The sequence below is a fragment of the Huiozyma naganishii genome, chromosome 3, assembly GCF_000348985.1.
Source record: "Huiozyma naganishii CBS 8797 chromosome 3, complete genome".
Classification (NCBI taxonomy): Eukaryota; Fungi; Ascomycota; class Saccharomycetes; order Saccharomycetales; family Saccharomycetaceae; genus Huiozyma; species Huiozyma naganishii.
In genome coordinates, this window is record NC_035924.1 from 182,818 (window position 1) to 197,150 (window position 14,333).

Here is a 14,333-nt window from a genome sequence, read left to right on the forward strand (position 1 = left end):
AGGGAGTTAAAACCTCGCAGAACCAGTGAAAAGAAGCGTTTTTTTAGCATCATACTACAAACATCATTCCAATAAGTCAAGTTTCCCAGATATGTTCTTTGCTGCGCATTCATGAGTAGTTTATAATAGAGGAAAATATTTCCAGGATCCTCTTGTTACGGTAACTTTCGTCTATATTTTTCGATTCGTAGACTAATTTAGCAGCTTTGAAACTACCGTCCATAAAGCTTATACAAGCACTGAATTGTGGGGATATCTTCCCGTATTTTCCATTATTGAATATTTTCTTGTTTTTTTGTTTGATCCCACACCCAGGCTCGGAGTCGACATCTCTTTTCATAATAAGCTTACGGATCTCTCTTGTTCGTAACGACACAACCAACGTCATTGAGAATAGTTCAGTCATCAAATCTCTCTTCATTGCAGACACAATTTGCTGGTCGCAGTCAGGAGTGATTGGTATACTTTGCACTTGGAACCAGTAGTTGAAGTGCGTCAGATACGATGTGTACAGTGGCAAAGTTTCAAGGAACCCATCTCTACAGTGCGGGTCGTCAATATTGACGTCGAACACTGGAGCAGACATGTTGTTCTCCCGGCTTATTTCACACCCGTCAGGCATGTCTTTCTTGCTGTCAGAAGATTTGCAAATGGAATCAAACGCCTGAGAAATGAGGTCTGATTGCTTTACCTTTTGGCAGTCTCTTTCGATGTTGAATTCTTTCAAAGGTACGTCGTAGGGCATTCTTTTCTTGTTTGCCGAGTAGAAACTGTCAATTCTGGGGGACTCCGGTGTGCCAAACCAAGGGTACTCATCATACTCGCTTATGGAAGGCGACTGTTGCGGTGTTTGGTTCGAGGGCCCACCACTCGGACGCCCAAACACTTGATGCAAAGATGTGCTACTTGTAGTCCTTTGCAACGGACCGTTAAGTGTCAGGGTGGTTGGGATCCTCTCCCACGAGTCATTCCCTTTCCCTCCCGTGGGGCTTTGAGAGGAATAATCATGAAAAGTGGGCCTCTTATTAAACCACGAACCGTAGGATCCCGGTTGACTGGACAGGGAGGAGGAAAGATATTTGAATGAGCTACTCCCGCTCTTGAGAGACGATGGTTGGATAACCTCTGCACCTGAGCTGTCGGACGAGATGGAGACGGACCGAAGGGAGGTGGATTTTTTTGGTATTTCCCAGCCCTTAGTGGTTGTGTGGTATTTGGAGTTTATAGAAGAGGGTGAGTTTTCACTTGTGACCGTTATATCGTCATGAACATCTGCGGCGTGCTTGTCATATTCGAACTTCTGCCTCTCCGGTTGCAGGTGATCATCTGCAAACTGTGGTTCCTCCTTCGTTATCAAGTGATCGAGTTTTGCCCTACATCGAGGTTCGAGTATCCCAGATACCAAGAAAATAAGTTTATTGGCGACGACCATGTTTCCCGAGAGGAGCACCACTCTTGTCGATTTGGATTGTAGAAGTGAAGTCTTGAAGTATAATACGACCGATGCCAAAAGCGTGGACAAGAAATTCAGTTTCGGCCCGTCCTTTATCTCCAGCCAACTGAAGACGTCCTTGAACCAGGTGTTGACAAAGTCTATGGAGTAGTCTGGGTACAGGAACAGTCGTGGTATCTCCGAGTACGATCTAAAACAAGGCAGCAATTTCCTCTGTAAAGATTGTACCGCTTTATCGACATCCTTTGGGAATGCTGCACTGTAGTCGAGTGGTAAAAAGGCGCCCTCATGGTGTTTCTTCAGCGAGTTTTTCCTTTCCAGGTATCCCAATACAATTGTCTGCGTTTGTGTGAGCCACCTTGTGATGTCTTGCCAGATCTCACTGACCACTGAAAACAGCGAGTTTGGGATACACAGACTGATGGAGAACCTGTTCGGGAAATCCTCGAAACGGAATATTCTTGTGATCAGAACGAAATCCGAGTTTGGGATCGTTCTAAATTTGTCGTTTTCAAGTAGTGACTCCGTCGCCCTGACCATGGAACCAAATATGTACTCCTTCAACTCGCTGGTCCTGATCCTCTCCAGCGGGGAACCCCTTGAGAAAGTGTAATCCAGTGAAACTCTAAAGTTGTTTCTGCAAGCCATTTGGCCCGTCTCCTCTGCGAGCAAGAGTCGGAACGCGTAGCTATTTTCTCTTGTGTGCTGACTATCCAACGTATCGACGGTGTTGGCAAAGGGCACCACTTTGGATCCAAGCAACTTGAATTTGAGTTCGTCTGCCATGTGGTCCAAAATTGGCGGCGCATGCATCGCGGGCCTCCCCCAGAACTCATGGTGTGCAGTTGCTGTAGTCGCTGCAGTTGCTGCAGCGGACAACCCTTCTGTTGTCAATCCACCGACGGTCCCAGTCGAGGGTGCACCATCCGCATGTTTCGTATTGGGTCCTCCCGGCTGCTTAGTTATCTTGAGGTTACCAAAATTGCGCAACGCATTGGGTCCATTAGGGTTATTTCCGCCAACAACAAGCTTGTTACCGCTGCTGGCGTTCCCATTAGCCAACAGGTTCCCCAGCATCGCACCGGGTACACACACAGCCACACAGAGATAGCAGACTATAGAGCGAAAAGTCGCGAAAAGTCAGGTCAGTCCCTGTTAATGGCACTTGCAGGAAGGCAGACTAGAGAGAAACAAAAACAATGGGCGTGAAGGCAGCACTTAGTAGTCACCGATGTCTGAAACCTTGCTAGAAATACCGAACGCGACTCACTCGGACCTTGCAAGGCAACGGGGGCGATGAGGCAGCGAGCCAAAAAATAAAACAGCACAAATCAGTAACTGTTAAAACCAACGCACGCGTTAGAACGCAAAACCCAGGACCGAGTAGTGATGGACAGCAGGTTGGGGGGAGGGGGTGTCACGATGAGGTGAAATTAAATAAATAAGTAAATGACCTCAGAGGAAGTAACGTTGAAGAAAAAGAAAGAAAGAGAGAGTGCGATGAGTGTTTGTAAGCTGACACCGCTGGAGCTCTGCTGCAATTGAGTGATCAACTGGCGCCCCAATATCATGTACCGATGTGCGACAACGTTTACCCCAGCTGACCTCACCGTGCTAGCAACCTCTTGCACAACTGTTGCAAACGATCGACAGCAGAAACTGAATCTTGTCCCGCACCTTCTTTCCTCTTCTTTTTCTCAGGGAACGAAACTGCTTGCATAGAAGACCGAGGCAAGAATGCCGTTTACGGCCTTCGTCCCCCGGTGCAGAGCCAGCACGTGACTGGGGCATGTGGTCAGCATGCTCAGAGCACACGCGCGCTACTCTAAATAGGACCTGTTACAATTTCGTGATAAAGTGCAGTTACATATAGATAACTTACTGATGGATACAGTCGCTCTATAATAGATCCTTAGCCTCTTAATGCGACATACGAGGACATACGCACATTGGTACTTATGTAAACACGAGTGTAATATCTTTCACTTGTGATGTCGTCTTCTACGACATGCTCAACGCCGTGTGAGAGTAATAACGTATTACCTGTTTAGATAATGATGCAAGTGCTACTACATCACAAATTGCACCATATGTCATTAGGTAGTTATCCAATCGTAGCCCAGCGAAGGGCGACGACCAATCCATGAGTCGAGGAAGAGCGAGTAAGGTTCTCCGTGTGAAGTGATAAGACGCAGACTGTAGTTTCACACGAGAAAAATATATTTTTCATGAAAAGTGAAAAAAAGATGGACACCTACCTGGGGCGACCAAGCCGGCCATGTGGGCACGCGCTTGTCCCTTCTCGAGGACCGGAAATAGTGGTAGCTATATTGGTATCATAGTGAAGCCTGTAGCAGAGCTAAGATCTCTGTATTGTAGCAACAGTGGAAACGTCTTCAGGGCTTATAACCTGTTAAATTCTAGGAATCTTTTTGTGGGAATATCTGATGTATTAGTAACGGATACGTCACTCTATGAAGCATCAGATATGCCTATTGAATTATAACAACCCAAAGGTCCCAATAGGCTGCTGATGCAAGGACCAGTATGGTCCCTGCAGCCGTTACTTACAAGCTCGATTCTATTAAAAGGTACATGAAGTGTTATGTAAAAGTACAAGAGGATTATCTCAACGACAATCTTTTGTATAAAAACTTTTCTTACAGAACGGTCCGTATGATATGATCATATTCTGATTGCACATCTCAACATAAGCCAACAGGTGTATTTTACGATAGTTAGGGTGAGTTCACTATCACTACCATAGAATATACACCCGAAGAATGCCGCTCAGATCTCAACAAACTGGCAGAGTCACCTACGCCCAGGCTAGCTACTCAGTGAAAAGGCCGTAGTTCATAAACGGAAATGGGTAGTGTGACAAAACATGTATTCTCGGACAATACTTTTCGGAAGATTTTTTTTAGCTGCAATTCTATTCTTCGGACTAATTGCAAAACTCGTTACATAAACAAGATCTCAACCTGCGTTTGCCGCTCGACTTCGTCGTGCCGTCTTCGGAAGTGCCAAAAAGTCCTGCCCAGCGGAGTCACAGTCAGAAAAAATGGAAGCCGGCATCGTCTAATACAAGCACTGTGCTTTCCAGTAGTTTCTTGTTTGTTTTTTTGGTTGGAGTGCGCTGCCTGTCAAAATTGTTGGAAAGTGGTAGCATGAACGAGTCCAAAAATCTATTAAAGTCCTCAACTTTTGCGGCCACTTTGAAAACTTTTAATTTCGTAATTTATATTGCTACCTGACCGCCCCATTTTCTGGTGTGCCATGCTTTTCGGAAGCAAGCAGTTCAACAACTAAATGAAACATAATCCGGATTACCCTCAATTACCATATTCAATCCCACCTAAGATTACCGATAAAGATAGTCCATATGTTGGTATGTATCAGAGCTACTTTCCATGTGCTGGTACCACTATATTGAGTGTTACGGGGGGGGGCCTTCGGATATCCCCAATCTGTATTCCTGTGGAGAGGCTCTAGCGCGTTATGGAACAAAAAACAGCAGTCCACGTTTAAAAGGCAACTGCTTGTCTCGTGTGGTTGTTGCACTGCTTACTTTACTTGCATCGTTCGTTGGTGCAACAGGCAATTCCACCACACAGGTCCGTACAATCCTTTACTCTTCAAGTCTTCCTTGCGGTCAGAATAACGGATACTATACAGACGCTGGAGATCTGTACGGCTATCAGGCGGCGTGGCTTTGCGGTCAGATGGAATATGTGCTTTCCTCTACAAATGGCACCCCTCACGTGAGGCTGAACAGTTTATCTCATATATTTGTGGCTCTACTCACATTGTTCGCATAGTTTGCTGTTTTGATGGACACGAACTGCCTAGGCTGCGCGGACGTCTTTGTGACCTAAGGTGTAGGTGTAGGTTTGGATAACATCGCTACAATTCCATCATATGTTCCTGGTGCTAAACCATCCCATAAATTTTTAGTAGAATACCATATCTACGTTTTTCTGGCAACGTTGATATGTAGATCAGAGTATGTTCATTACAATAGTACTGTTCTATTAAAAAAGTTCTTATACGATCGTAGATAATGTAATTTTCATGTAGTTTTACATAATACTTTATTGTCCTTCAATAGAACTGGGCTGCTGGTTAAGGACCACATAAACTCCCACGTCCCTTACATAAGAGGTCTACCCGGCCAGTTGGGTTGATATAGCCAAAAGGGATTATTTGTTGGTCAGTAAAGTGAGTCACCGCAAAGCATTGTGCGTCAATATAGTATGTCTACCGGTTTGAAAGCCAAAATCGCAGCTTCCCTTTGCAAATGGACTCATGACCCGTTACCCTATCTCATACAGTACTGTGAACATTGCTCTGCCGGACAGCGCGTAAGTGTTCCAACACAACCCGTATCTGCCCTCTACGATGCAATGTGGGTGTATCATTACAGCCGTGCCCGTCATTGGAGCTGGCAACACTCTCTTGGAGCTGGTAACCCTAGTTGTGGCGCGGTGTCTGGCGGCGGCCCTTTAGGGTTTGTCCCATCCGAAATCAGGGCTTCGCAGGAACCACACACACACATAATGTAAACAATAGCATTGCATAATAATAATGGGAAATAACCCAAAAGGTTATTTGAGAATATTGGAAGCAGCTGTCGAGAGGTAAAACAGAAAAAGGAAGAAGGGAATGAAGGAGGAATGTTCTTGGTCCCACGTAGAGGTGTCAGCAACTTTCGCAATAAGATCAACGTGGCTGCGTACTTTGTTTAGACAACAGGTTTGGGATTACAGGGTTATTGCCTTCCGACAGATACTTATATAAGTATATATTTACGGTATCTGGGTTGAGGTGCTAGATAACGAGAAAGAAAGAGAGAGCGCTAGACGGAGAACAGTGGTCCATTACTTGTACTATACATCGTTATCATCTTTCTGCTTCTACTTTCTTCCCCATTTTATTTGTTCCAGCTTTACTCTGCCTCGGTTATGGAAAATCTGACCAACACCCCAAGATGGTTGGTGTTTTCGCTGATATCGTCTGCACTGTGCATTGCGGGTGCGCTCTGTGTGCCCCTGATGTCGTTCCTCTTCAACGGCAAGCATCATGGGTTCACGGGCAACACTAAGCTGGTTAACTACGGGCTTTCGCTGAGTGCAGGGTCCATGCTGACCACGTCGCTGTACATGATGCTCCCCAAAGTTGATGAGACAAACAGGTACGCCGTGTTCGGTGGGGTGCTCTCTGGTGTTGGTGTGAGTCTCATGCTCAACTACGTGGTGCACGCCTACGCCAGCGAATCGCTTGTTCACTGCGCCCATGGGGAAGAGGACGAACCAGAACACACTCACCGCTCACGGAATAACAGCCACCGTCACACACACGGCAGTATAGAGAGTGCCGCATCGCACAGCAACAATCGACAGGCGGTCACATCTGTGGGCGACTACAACTTCAATGACCAGCATGCACACGACAATAGCGACTCCGCATCTGAGGTGGACCCATTGCTGCCCACTACGAACCAATACCCGCAACAGACAAGCAAGAGGAAGAAGTCGCTGATAGACTTGTTGACCTTCCGGCGCAGCAACTCCATCGGAGAATGCTGCGACATCGGGGAATGCACCCCAACATTGAACCCGGAGGATCTGCATTGTGCGCACCGCCCAAGCGCGTTGTCCGCACAGGACATATTTATGAAACCGGCACATTCCGTTCCGGATCTGAATGATGATGACGACGACACAGAACGGACGGATAACAACATGGGCACCAAGACACGCGATAAGGCGGTCAGTGTCGCTTGCGTTGAGAACATTGTCGGCTACGACCTGGAAAACCTCTCAGTGTACCGCCAGAATTTCTACTCGGGGAAGAGCAAGCACGATTTGGAACTTGACAACGCCTCAGAGTCAAGATCCACTTCGGATATCCATTCCCTAGGAGTGGAGCCACTCGACCAACAAAATGCGGTGACCATTCTGGGGAGCGAAGCTACAACTGAACCACTACACAATTCACTATCAGGGACAGAAAATGATATCAACCGTGCGGTGTCCCACCGTACTTCGCAGAACCATATCCACCACCACTCACAGCAGCATTCGATGGGGCGCCACCACCACCATTTTGAGACACCTTTCTCGAAATTACTGTCAATCGGTATGCAGACGTGCCTCGTCTTGACGCTTCACAAATTCCCAGAGGGGTTCATCATTTTCTACACGAACAAGAGCAAAACCCCAGACTCACTCGGATTCTCCATATTCCTGAGTCTGGCAATCCACAATTTTGTAGAAGGTTTCGCCATGACTTTACCCCTGTACGCAGTGTTTCAACACAAGTGGCTCTCCATATTGGTGACGGTCATATTAGGCGGTGGATCACAACCTACGGGTGCTCTGGTAGGTTACTTGATCTTTAGGAGACGTCCACACCATGACGAATCGACCGTACAAATGGATTTCTTGTTGAGTTTGACGGCTGGGTTCCTTTTGGTGATCGGACTGCAGATGTTTCAGACTGGTATTGGGTTCAGTGACGGTCACCACCACCACGAGGGAGAAGAAACGGAAGAGATCAAACAAAACCATAGCTCCGGTACCACATGCCTAAAATTCTGCTGCGCAGGTGTCTTGTTGATCCTAGCTAGCCAAATATTTAACGCCAAATAAACAAAAATCCATATTTATGAACACATATATGTTATGCAGTGTATTTGCTAGTTCTTTTAGTATGTAACCACACTTCTTAACTTCGTAAAAAGTATTGAGCTAAGGCTAGGAAGATACGGATACATAAAATTTTTCTCTATATAGAGCTCTCAGTACAACAAAAAGCACTATTACAATGTTCCGGCACTTTGAGCTCAAATCTATCACGCTTAACTGGTTCCATTCCGAGTGTCATCGCTTCCAGATGTATTATTCGTGCCCCCGTCGTCAAATGGGTTATCTGGAATTATGACGGGCGATTCACTCTGTTCAAATACTGTCTCCTCGGGTGAAGCAGTGCTTAAAAAATGTGGTAAACCTTTGCTGTCACTGTTTAGCCCCGTCGAGCCTTCTGCATGGGATGCGGGTGGAATAGTGTCTAGTTGGGTCCCATGCTTCGTGTATATTCCAATCCCAACGGGACTCGCTGTGAGACTTAGTGGCACCCCCCAATCATCTGTTCCCTGAAGATCAGTTTCCGAAAGTTCGACACTGCTTGAGTTATCCGTTCGTATCTTGTTCCTGTCTTCCAAAAGCACAGTTTCGTTATTGTCGTGACGAATGACGTCAAAGGGAACTATCTTTGGTTCCTCAGGTTCCACCGTATAGACTGGCGCATCTTCTTCCGGGCTGATGGTGGCCCCGATTGTGTGAAAACCGGCTCCTTGAATGCCTCCTTCGTCACTCAAACCCCCAACATCAGATCCCATTTCGTACTTGGCAACTTGTCCATCTGCCTTGGGCAGTCTGAAGTTGGACTTCCCCCAGAAGAAATACAACACTGTAATTGAGATCAAACAGACAACGTACACCACAAGAGCATAGTTCATCGTCTTGAACGTGACGGGGATTCTGGTAGGGAGGCAAACAGAAAACATCGACAGTAGCAACCAGCAAATGGAAAATATATTGATCCCCCAACCGAGCTTATACCTTATTTTGACGGGAGCTGACTTCAGTATCCTTCTCCTTCTGAAAAGAACCAAAACCAACGGGATACAAGTTGCTGAGCACAGACACAGGACGGCGGCTCCAATAAACGCATTGAAAGCGGCAGTGGAAAACAATGCCAACAGTCCCAGGATATATGAAATGAGCATACTCAACAGGATCGAATTTTTAGGGACTTTTGATTCGGATTCTGGTTTAACAAATGTCCATAGATCGTAACCTGGGATGGCATGGTCACGGCTAAAACTGTACACCGACCGCGACGATGCTGTGATGGAGCCAATCCCAGAGAAAAACAAATTGCCTAGAATCAAAAGTACCAATAACGTTGAAAGGATGACAGAATCTGTTGACTGTGTGAATATGTTGACGATGGGGAGAACGCGTCCATCGTAGAAAATAAAAGTGTCCATATCAGGCAAAATGATCATGATTGGAAGTAAGGAAATTATTCCTGAGAACGCAGAGAGTAGCACAGCGTTCGACATACCACGGGGGATATCCTTTTCAGGGACTCTAACTTCATCCGCCAATGCAGGCAACATACTGAACCCTTGCAACGTGAAATTTGACTGTTGGAACCCAATGATGAAAGATATAACAAAATTCCCATATCCTGAGCGACTGTTGTCAAAATGTGTCAGTGCGTACTTCAACGATCTGTACTTGCCCTTGTGGAATATCAGTAACAGAATATCTATGAATATGACCGCGTAAAGGATCCAATAGACACAAACTTTATTGATCGTTTCAATAAACCTAGCAAACTTCAAATTTATCAACCCAACTATTGTGACCACAAGGTAAAATACAATGACTGTATAGAGGACCAAGTGTGGATCCTTTATTAGATCATTGTTATTCATCAGTATCAGCGATATCGTAAGCTGTGCACCGGCAAAAGTGATACTCGTGCTCATTGTCCAGTTACCTATGAGCATTAGCCATCCTGTGTACCACGATGATATAAGTTTCAACGAAGCTGGGGCTAACATTGCACTGCCCACATGAATCTCCATGGGAAACTTCGATACAATCTCTCCCAGTGACAGTGAGCAGAACCAAATGCAGATACCACTGATAAGAAACCCCCACATGATGGTTGCCGGCCCGCCGTTGATCAACCCAATAGCCATTGACGTACACATGCCCAGCACGGGACTCATCAAACCAAATCCAAGCCCCACGATCGAGCTTCTCGACAACAGCGACTTATCCAGCTCCTGTTCATACTTGAAATGCTCTACAATTTCGGGCTCGTTCTCATCTGAATCCTCGTGTATGATGGTATGTAGATTATCGAAAAACTCCTCCGCCCGTGCAGATGGCGTCCCAATGTCAGCCAAGGGATTATATTCTCTCATGGTAATCCTGTCTCTCCAGTATTCCAATGGGTCCAGTTCTTTACCAGCTGATAATATCGGACAAATAATTCCTCCCCTCTCTTTCTCTGTGGAAAGGACTGTTTCCCACTTAGCCTGTTCAAATGTGTATGTATATGTTTATCCAAAACTATTGCAGGTCCCACAACTCTATTCAACCGATGAGAGGATGGAGCTGGTGATTCTTCGGTAACTTTTTTCAAGGTGCAGTTGCTAAGCCATCACTTCCCGGCTTAGAAGGTTGTAATAAAATTTATAACAGCAGAAAAAAAAGGGTAAAAACAGTCACGTGATTTCAAATTTTTTTCTTTTTTCTGGATTTTAGGGTTTGGAATTTGTTTCGGTAAGAATTAGGGCTTGGCGATGAAGGCAGTCTCTCGCTGGGGGGCCTCGAGGGGGGCTCTGTTCGGCCGCTTTAAGCAGTGGGTACGGGTCTGCTGGCACCTAGGATACGTAGTTCACTTGTCAATGGTATGAGGATTCGGCTGGTTAGCTTAGCCTAATGGAGAAACTGCAAGTGCAGCGGTGTTACATTGTCCACTTTTGTGCGAGTTACATCCCGGGGATGGAATCAACATAGTGATTGGGTGCATGAGCGGTAAAACTAGGATGTTCAGCGTTGACACCAATGGTATATCAGTGGGTGGACAGAATTGTTTGCTCCAAGTTGTATGTGAAACTGGGATAGTGTGGATATTGCAGTGAAAAATTGAAAATAACAATTGAAAAAAAAGCCTGGCTAACATCGAGGCCTAACAGTGCTAATTCTATGAAAATCACTGGTGCGAATCCTCTTACAGATTCAACATTCGGAACTAAATCTATCCAATGGATAAAGAGGATTTATACGATGAGTTTGGAAACTTTATTGGTGACTTGAACGAGACTGTAAAGACAGATTTACCCACAGAGGAAGCCCAACAAAGTGTTCTTGAAGATGATGAGGAACTAGAGCTGCCGTTTGATGATGATGACGAGGAGGAGGACACAACTGCATTAGTCACAAAACAATATGGTACTGACGTAGAAGTACTGGTAGAAACGGAGAATATTCAGTCTTTTGACGAGCCACTTGTAAAGCCGCAAGAATCGAATGTATCCAAACCCGAACATGTTCTATTTACAAAGGGAAGGAGAAATATACCCAAGGCAACTCTTGATAGAGATTATATGCTATCATTATTACAGATACCAGAAAGGATAAGGAATGTGGCGGTTATCGGACCTTTACATTCCGGGAAAACTTCGTTAACAGACTTGTTTGTATACGAATCTCATAGGCGATTGAACTGTGTTAGCAAATCCGTGGAGCAAGGTTGGAAGCAGCTGAAATATATGGATGCCCTTAAGCAAGAGATAGAAAGAGGTGTGTCCATTAAGTTGAATGGGTTCACGTTTTTAGCAGAGGACTTGAATGATAAATCGTTAGTAGTAAATTTACTGGATGCACCAGGCCACGTCAACTTTATGGACGAAGTCGCAGTGTCGTTGGATGCGTGTGATATTGCAATGATATGCATTGATGTTGTCGAGGGTGTAACTGCAGTTGTTGAACAATTGATTAAACAGTGTGAAAGAAGGAAAATGGACATTATATTCGTGATCAATAAAATCGATAGGTTGATACTAGAGTTCAAAATATCACCACATGATTGCTATCTGAAACTATTGCATCTGGTAACTAAGCTTAACACGTTTACAAAGTCAAGGTACTCTCCAGAACTGAATAACGTCGCATTTGCAAGCAGTTTACTTGGGTTTTCCTTTACCATGGCCCAATTTGCAAAGCAACACTACATTGACAAAATAGCCGTATCAAGACGAAAGCAGTTTACAAAAGCATTATGGACACAATACTTCGAATCATTTGTACTGGAACCGATCTACAAAATCGTAACTCATACGCTATCCACCAACGATCTTGACATACTGGTTTCTAAACTTAAACCGATAATGCCACTGCCCCCCAAAATCCCAGAGAACTTTACTGATCCATTACCGTTGCTGAAGTACGTTTTCCAAACCTTTATGGGGAAAAGACAGCTCGGGATACATTCGGCCTTACAACAGTGCAGTTCTCCCACATATTTGAAATCTCCAAATACGATCGCCCACATATTGAAAACTCTGGATTATGGAGGAGACGAATATTGTCTTGTTAAAATAATCTCTGGTCAACTTGTCACAGGCTCTGAAATATTTGTCGTTGATTCAGATTCAGACATAATAGATGACAATGCGGACAAAGAAGTAGCTATTGACACAGTTTCTATTTTGGGTGGTAGATACGTGCTGGAATGTGAAAGGGCGTACCCTGGTCAGATTGTTTTAGTAAAAGGTATATCCCATCAAATCGAGAAGTCGGGTACCCTATTTTCTTCAAAGCAATCTTTGTCCGACCACCATGAGCTGTTCTTACCGAAAATTGACTACATAAATATTCCCAGTTTCAAAATGGTACTGGAACCGTTGAATTCAAAGGATCTCCCTCGCTTAATGGATGCTTTGAATAAGATCAACAAGTACTACCCTGGTGTGTTGATTAAGATAGAGGAATCAGGTGAGAACGTTATCATTGGTTCTGGCGAACTGTACATGGATTGCCTACTATATGATCTCCGGATCAATTATGCAAAGATGGAAATCAAAATATCTGATCCAATGACTATCTTTCGTGAAAGTTGTGCCAGTGAATCATTTGCTGCAATCCCCATTACCATGTCAAATGATAAAATCACAATAAGTATTGGCGCTGAACCGTTGGATCTAAATTTTATCAAAGATGTTGGTCAAGGTAAATTGGATCCCGCATTATTCGAGAAGGAATCAAACGTAAGGGAACTATCTAAATTATTGAGGAAAAATTACGGATGGGATTCTTTAGCTGCACGGAACGTTTGGTTTTTTTACAACACAAATGTTTTTATAGATGACACTATACCAGACGAAACAGACCGCGACTTATTGAACAACTTCAAAGAACAAATTAAGCAAGGTTTTTACTGGGCGGTGAAGGAAGGCCCCCTATGCGAGGAAAATATATTTGGTGTTCAGTTTAAGCTACTCAGCTTCACCGTCAATGGTTCGCTGGACGATGCAGACATGGTACAAACAGTTGGTAATCAACTAATCCCAATGATCAGAAAGGCCTGTTACATTGCCCTTCTGACAGCGAAACCATGTCTCCTGGAACCAGTCTACCAAGTTGATATTGTAGTCAACAGAGAGCTGCAGATTGTGGTTGACGAACTATTCGCTAAAAGAAGGGGTGGTAGAATATACCGTACTCTGCCCATCGGGGGAACCCCATTCTTGGAGGTTAGAGGCCAACTACCAGTGATCGAGTCCTTCGGATTCGAAACAGATCTAAGATTGGCTACGCGGGGTCAAGCAATGTGCCAGTTACAATTCTGGAACGAAATTTGGAGGCGTGTACCTGGGGACGTGATGAATAGTGATGCGGTGATCCCGAAGTTGAAGCCCGCGCCTAGGGAGTCCTTAAGTCGTGATTTTGTTATGAAGACGAGGCGCAGAAAGGGTCTATCGAATGACGGATTTGTATCCGACACAGACGGGCCTAGTTTGTCCAAGTACATTGATCGCGGGCTGTTTGAACAGCTACAAGGCAACGGTCTGGTATAACGTTGCTCTCCGGAACATACCCAGTTGGGCCTCCTGCCGTTTGTTACCCGTTTTCTCCAAATGAAAAATTTTGCGATGCCCAAGATTCAGAAGAAAAAAAGAAGAGCACTTCAAAAATAAAAAAATTTTCACTGTTAACGATGCCATCTCATCTTTGAGTTTTAGTGTTGAAGGAGCGCATTACGTATTTGAAACGACAATTCCACATTGAGC

At 44.8% G+C, this 14,333-nt stretch overlaps 4 protein-coding genes across 4 annotated transcripts; 2 read left to right on the top strand and 2 right to left on the bottom strand.

The window, feature by feature from the left end:
- Positions 1 to 109: 109 nt before the first annotated feature.
- Positions 110 to 2,530, bottom strand: LST4 (Lst4p; the record flags this gene model as incomplete). Its single annotated transcript, XM_022606795.1, has 1 exon — positions 110 to 2,530. The coding sequence occupies one exon, from the start codon at positions 2,528 to 2,530 to the stop codon at positions 110 to 112; it is 2,421 nt and encodes an 806-aa protein (XP_022463455.1).
- A 3,887-nt stretch (positions 2,531 to 6,417) lies between these two features.
- On the top strand, positions 6,418 to 8,106 carry ZRT3 (Zn(2+) transporter ZRT3; the record flags this gene model as incomplete). The annotated part of the gene is made up of 1 exon (XM_022606796.1): positions 6,418 to 8,106. The coding sequence occupies one exon, from the start codon at positions 6,418 to 6,420 to the stop codon at positions 8,104 to 8,106; it is 1,689 nt and encodes a 562-aa protein (XP_022463456.1).
- Positions 8,107 to 8,315: 209 nt separating this feature from the next.
- Positions 8,316 to 10,460, bottom strand: TPO5 (Tpo5p; the record flags this gene model as incomplete). The annotated part of the gene is made up of 1 exon (XM_022606798.1): positions 8,316 to 10,460. One exon carries the CDS (start codon positions 10,458 to 10,460, stop codon positions 8,316 to 8,318), a length of 2,145 nt encoding a protein of 714 aa, XP_022463457.1.
- Positions 10,461 to 11,306: 846 nt separating this feature from the next.
- On the top strand, positions 11,307 to 14,120 carry SNU114 (U5 snRNP GTPase SNU114; the record flags this gene model as incomplete). Its single annotated transcript, XM_022606799.1, has 1 exon — positions 11,307 to 14,120. The coding sequence occupies one exon, from the start codon at positions 11,307 to 11,309 to the stop codon at positions 14,118 to 14,120; it is 2,814 nt and encodes a 937-aa protein (XP_022463458.1).
- Between the last annotated feature and the right edge of the window lie 213 nt (positions 14,121 to 14,333).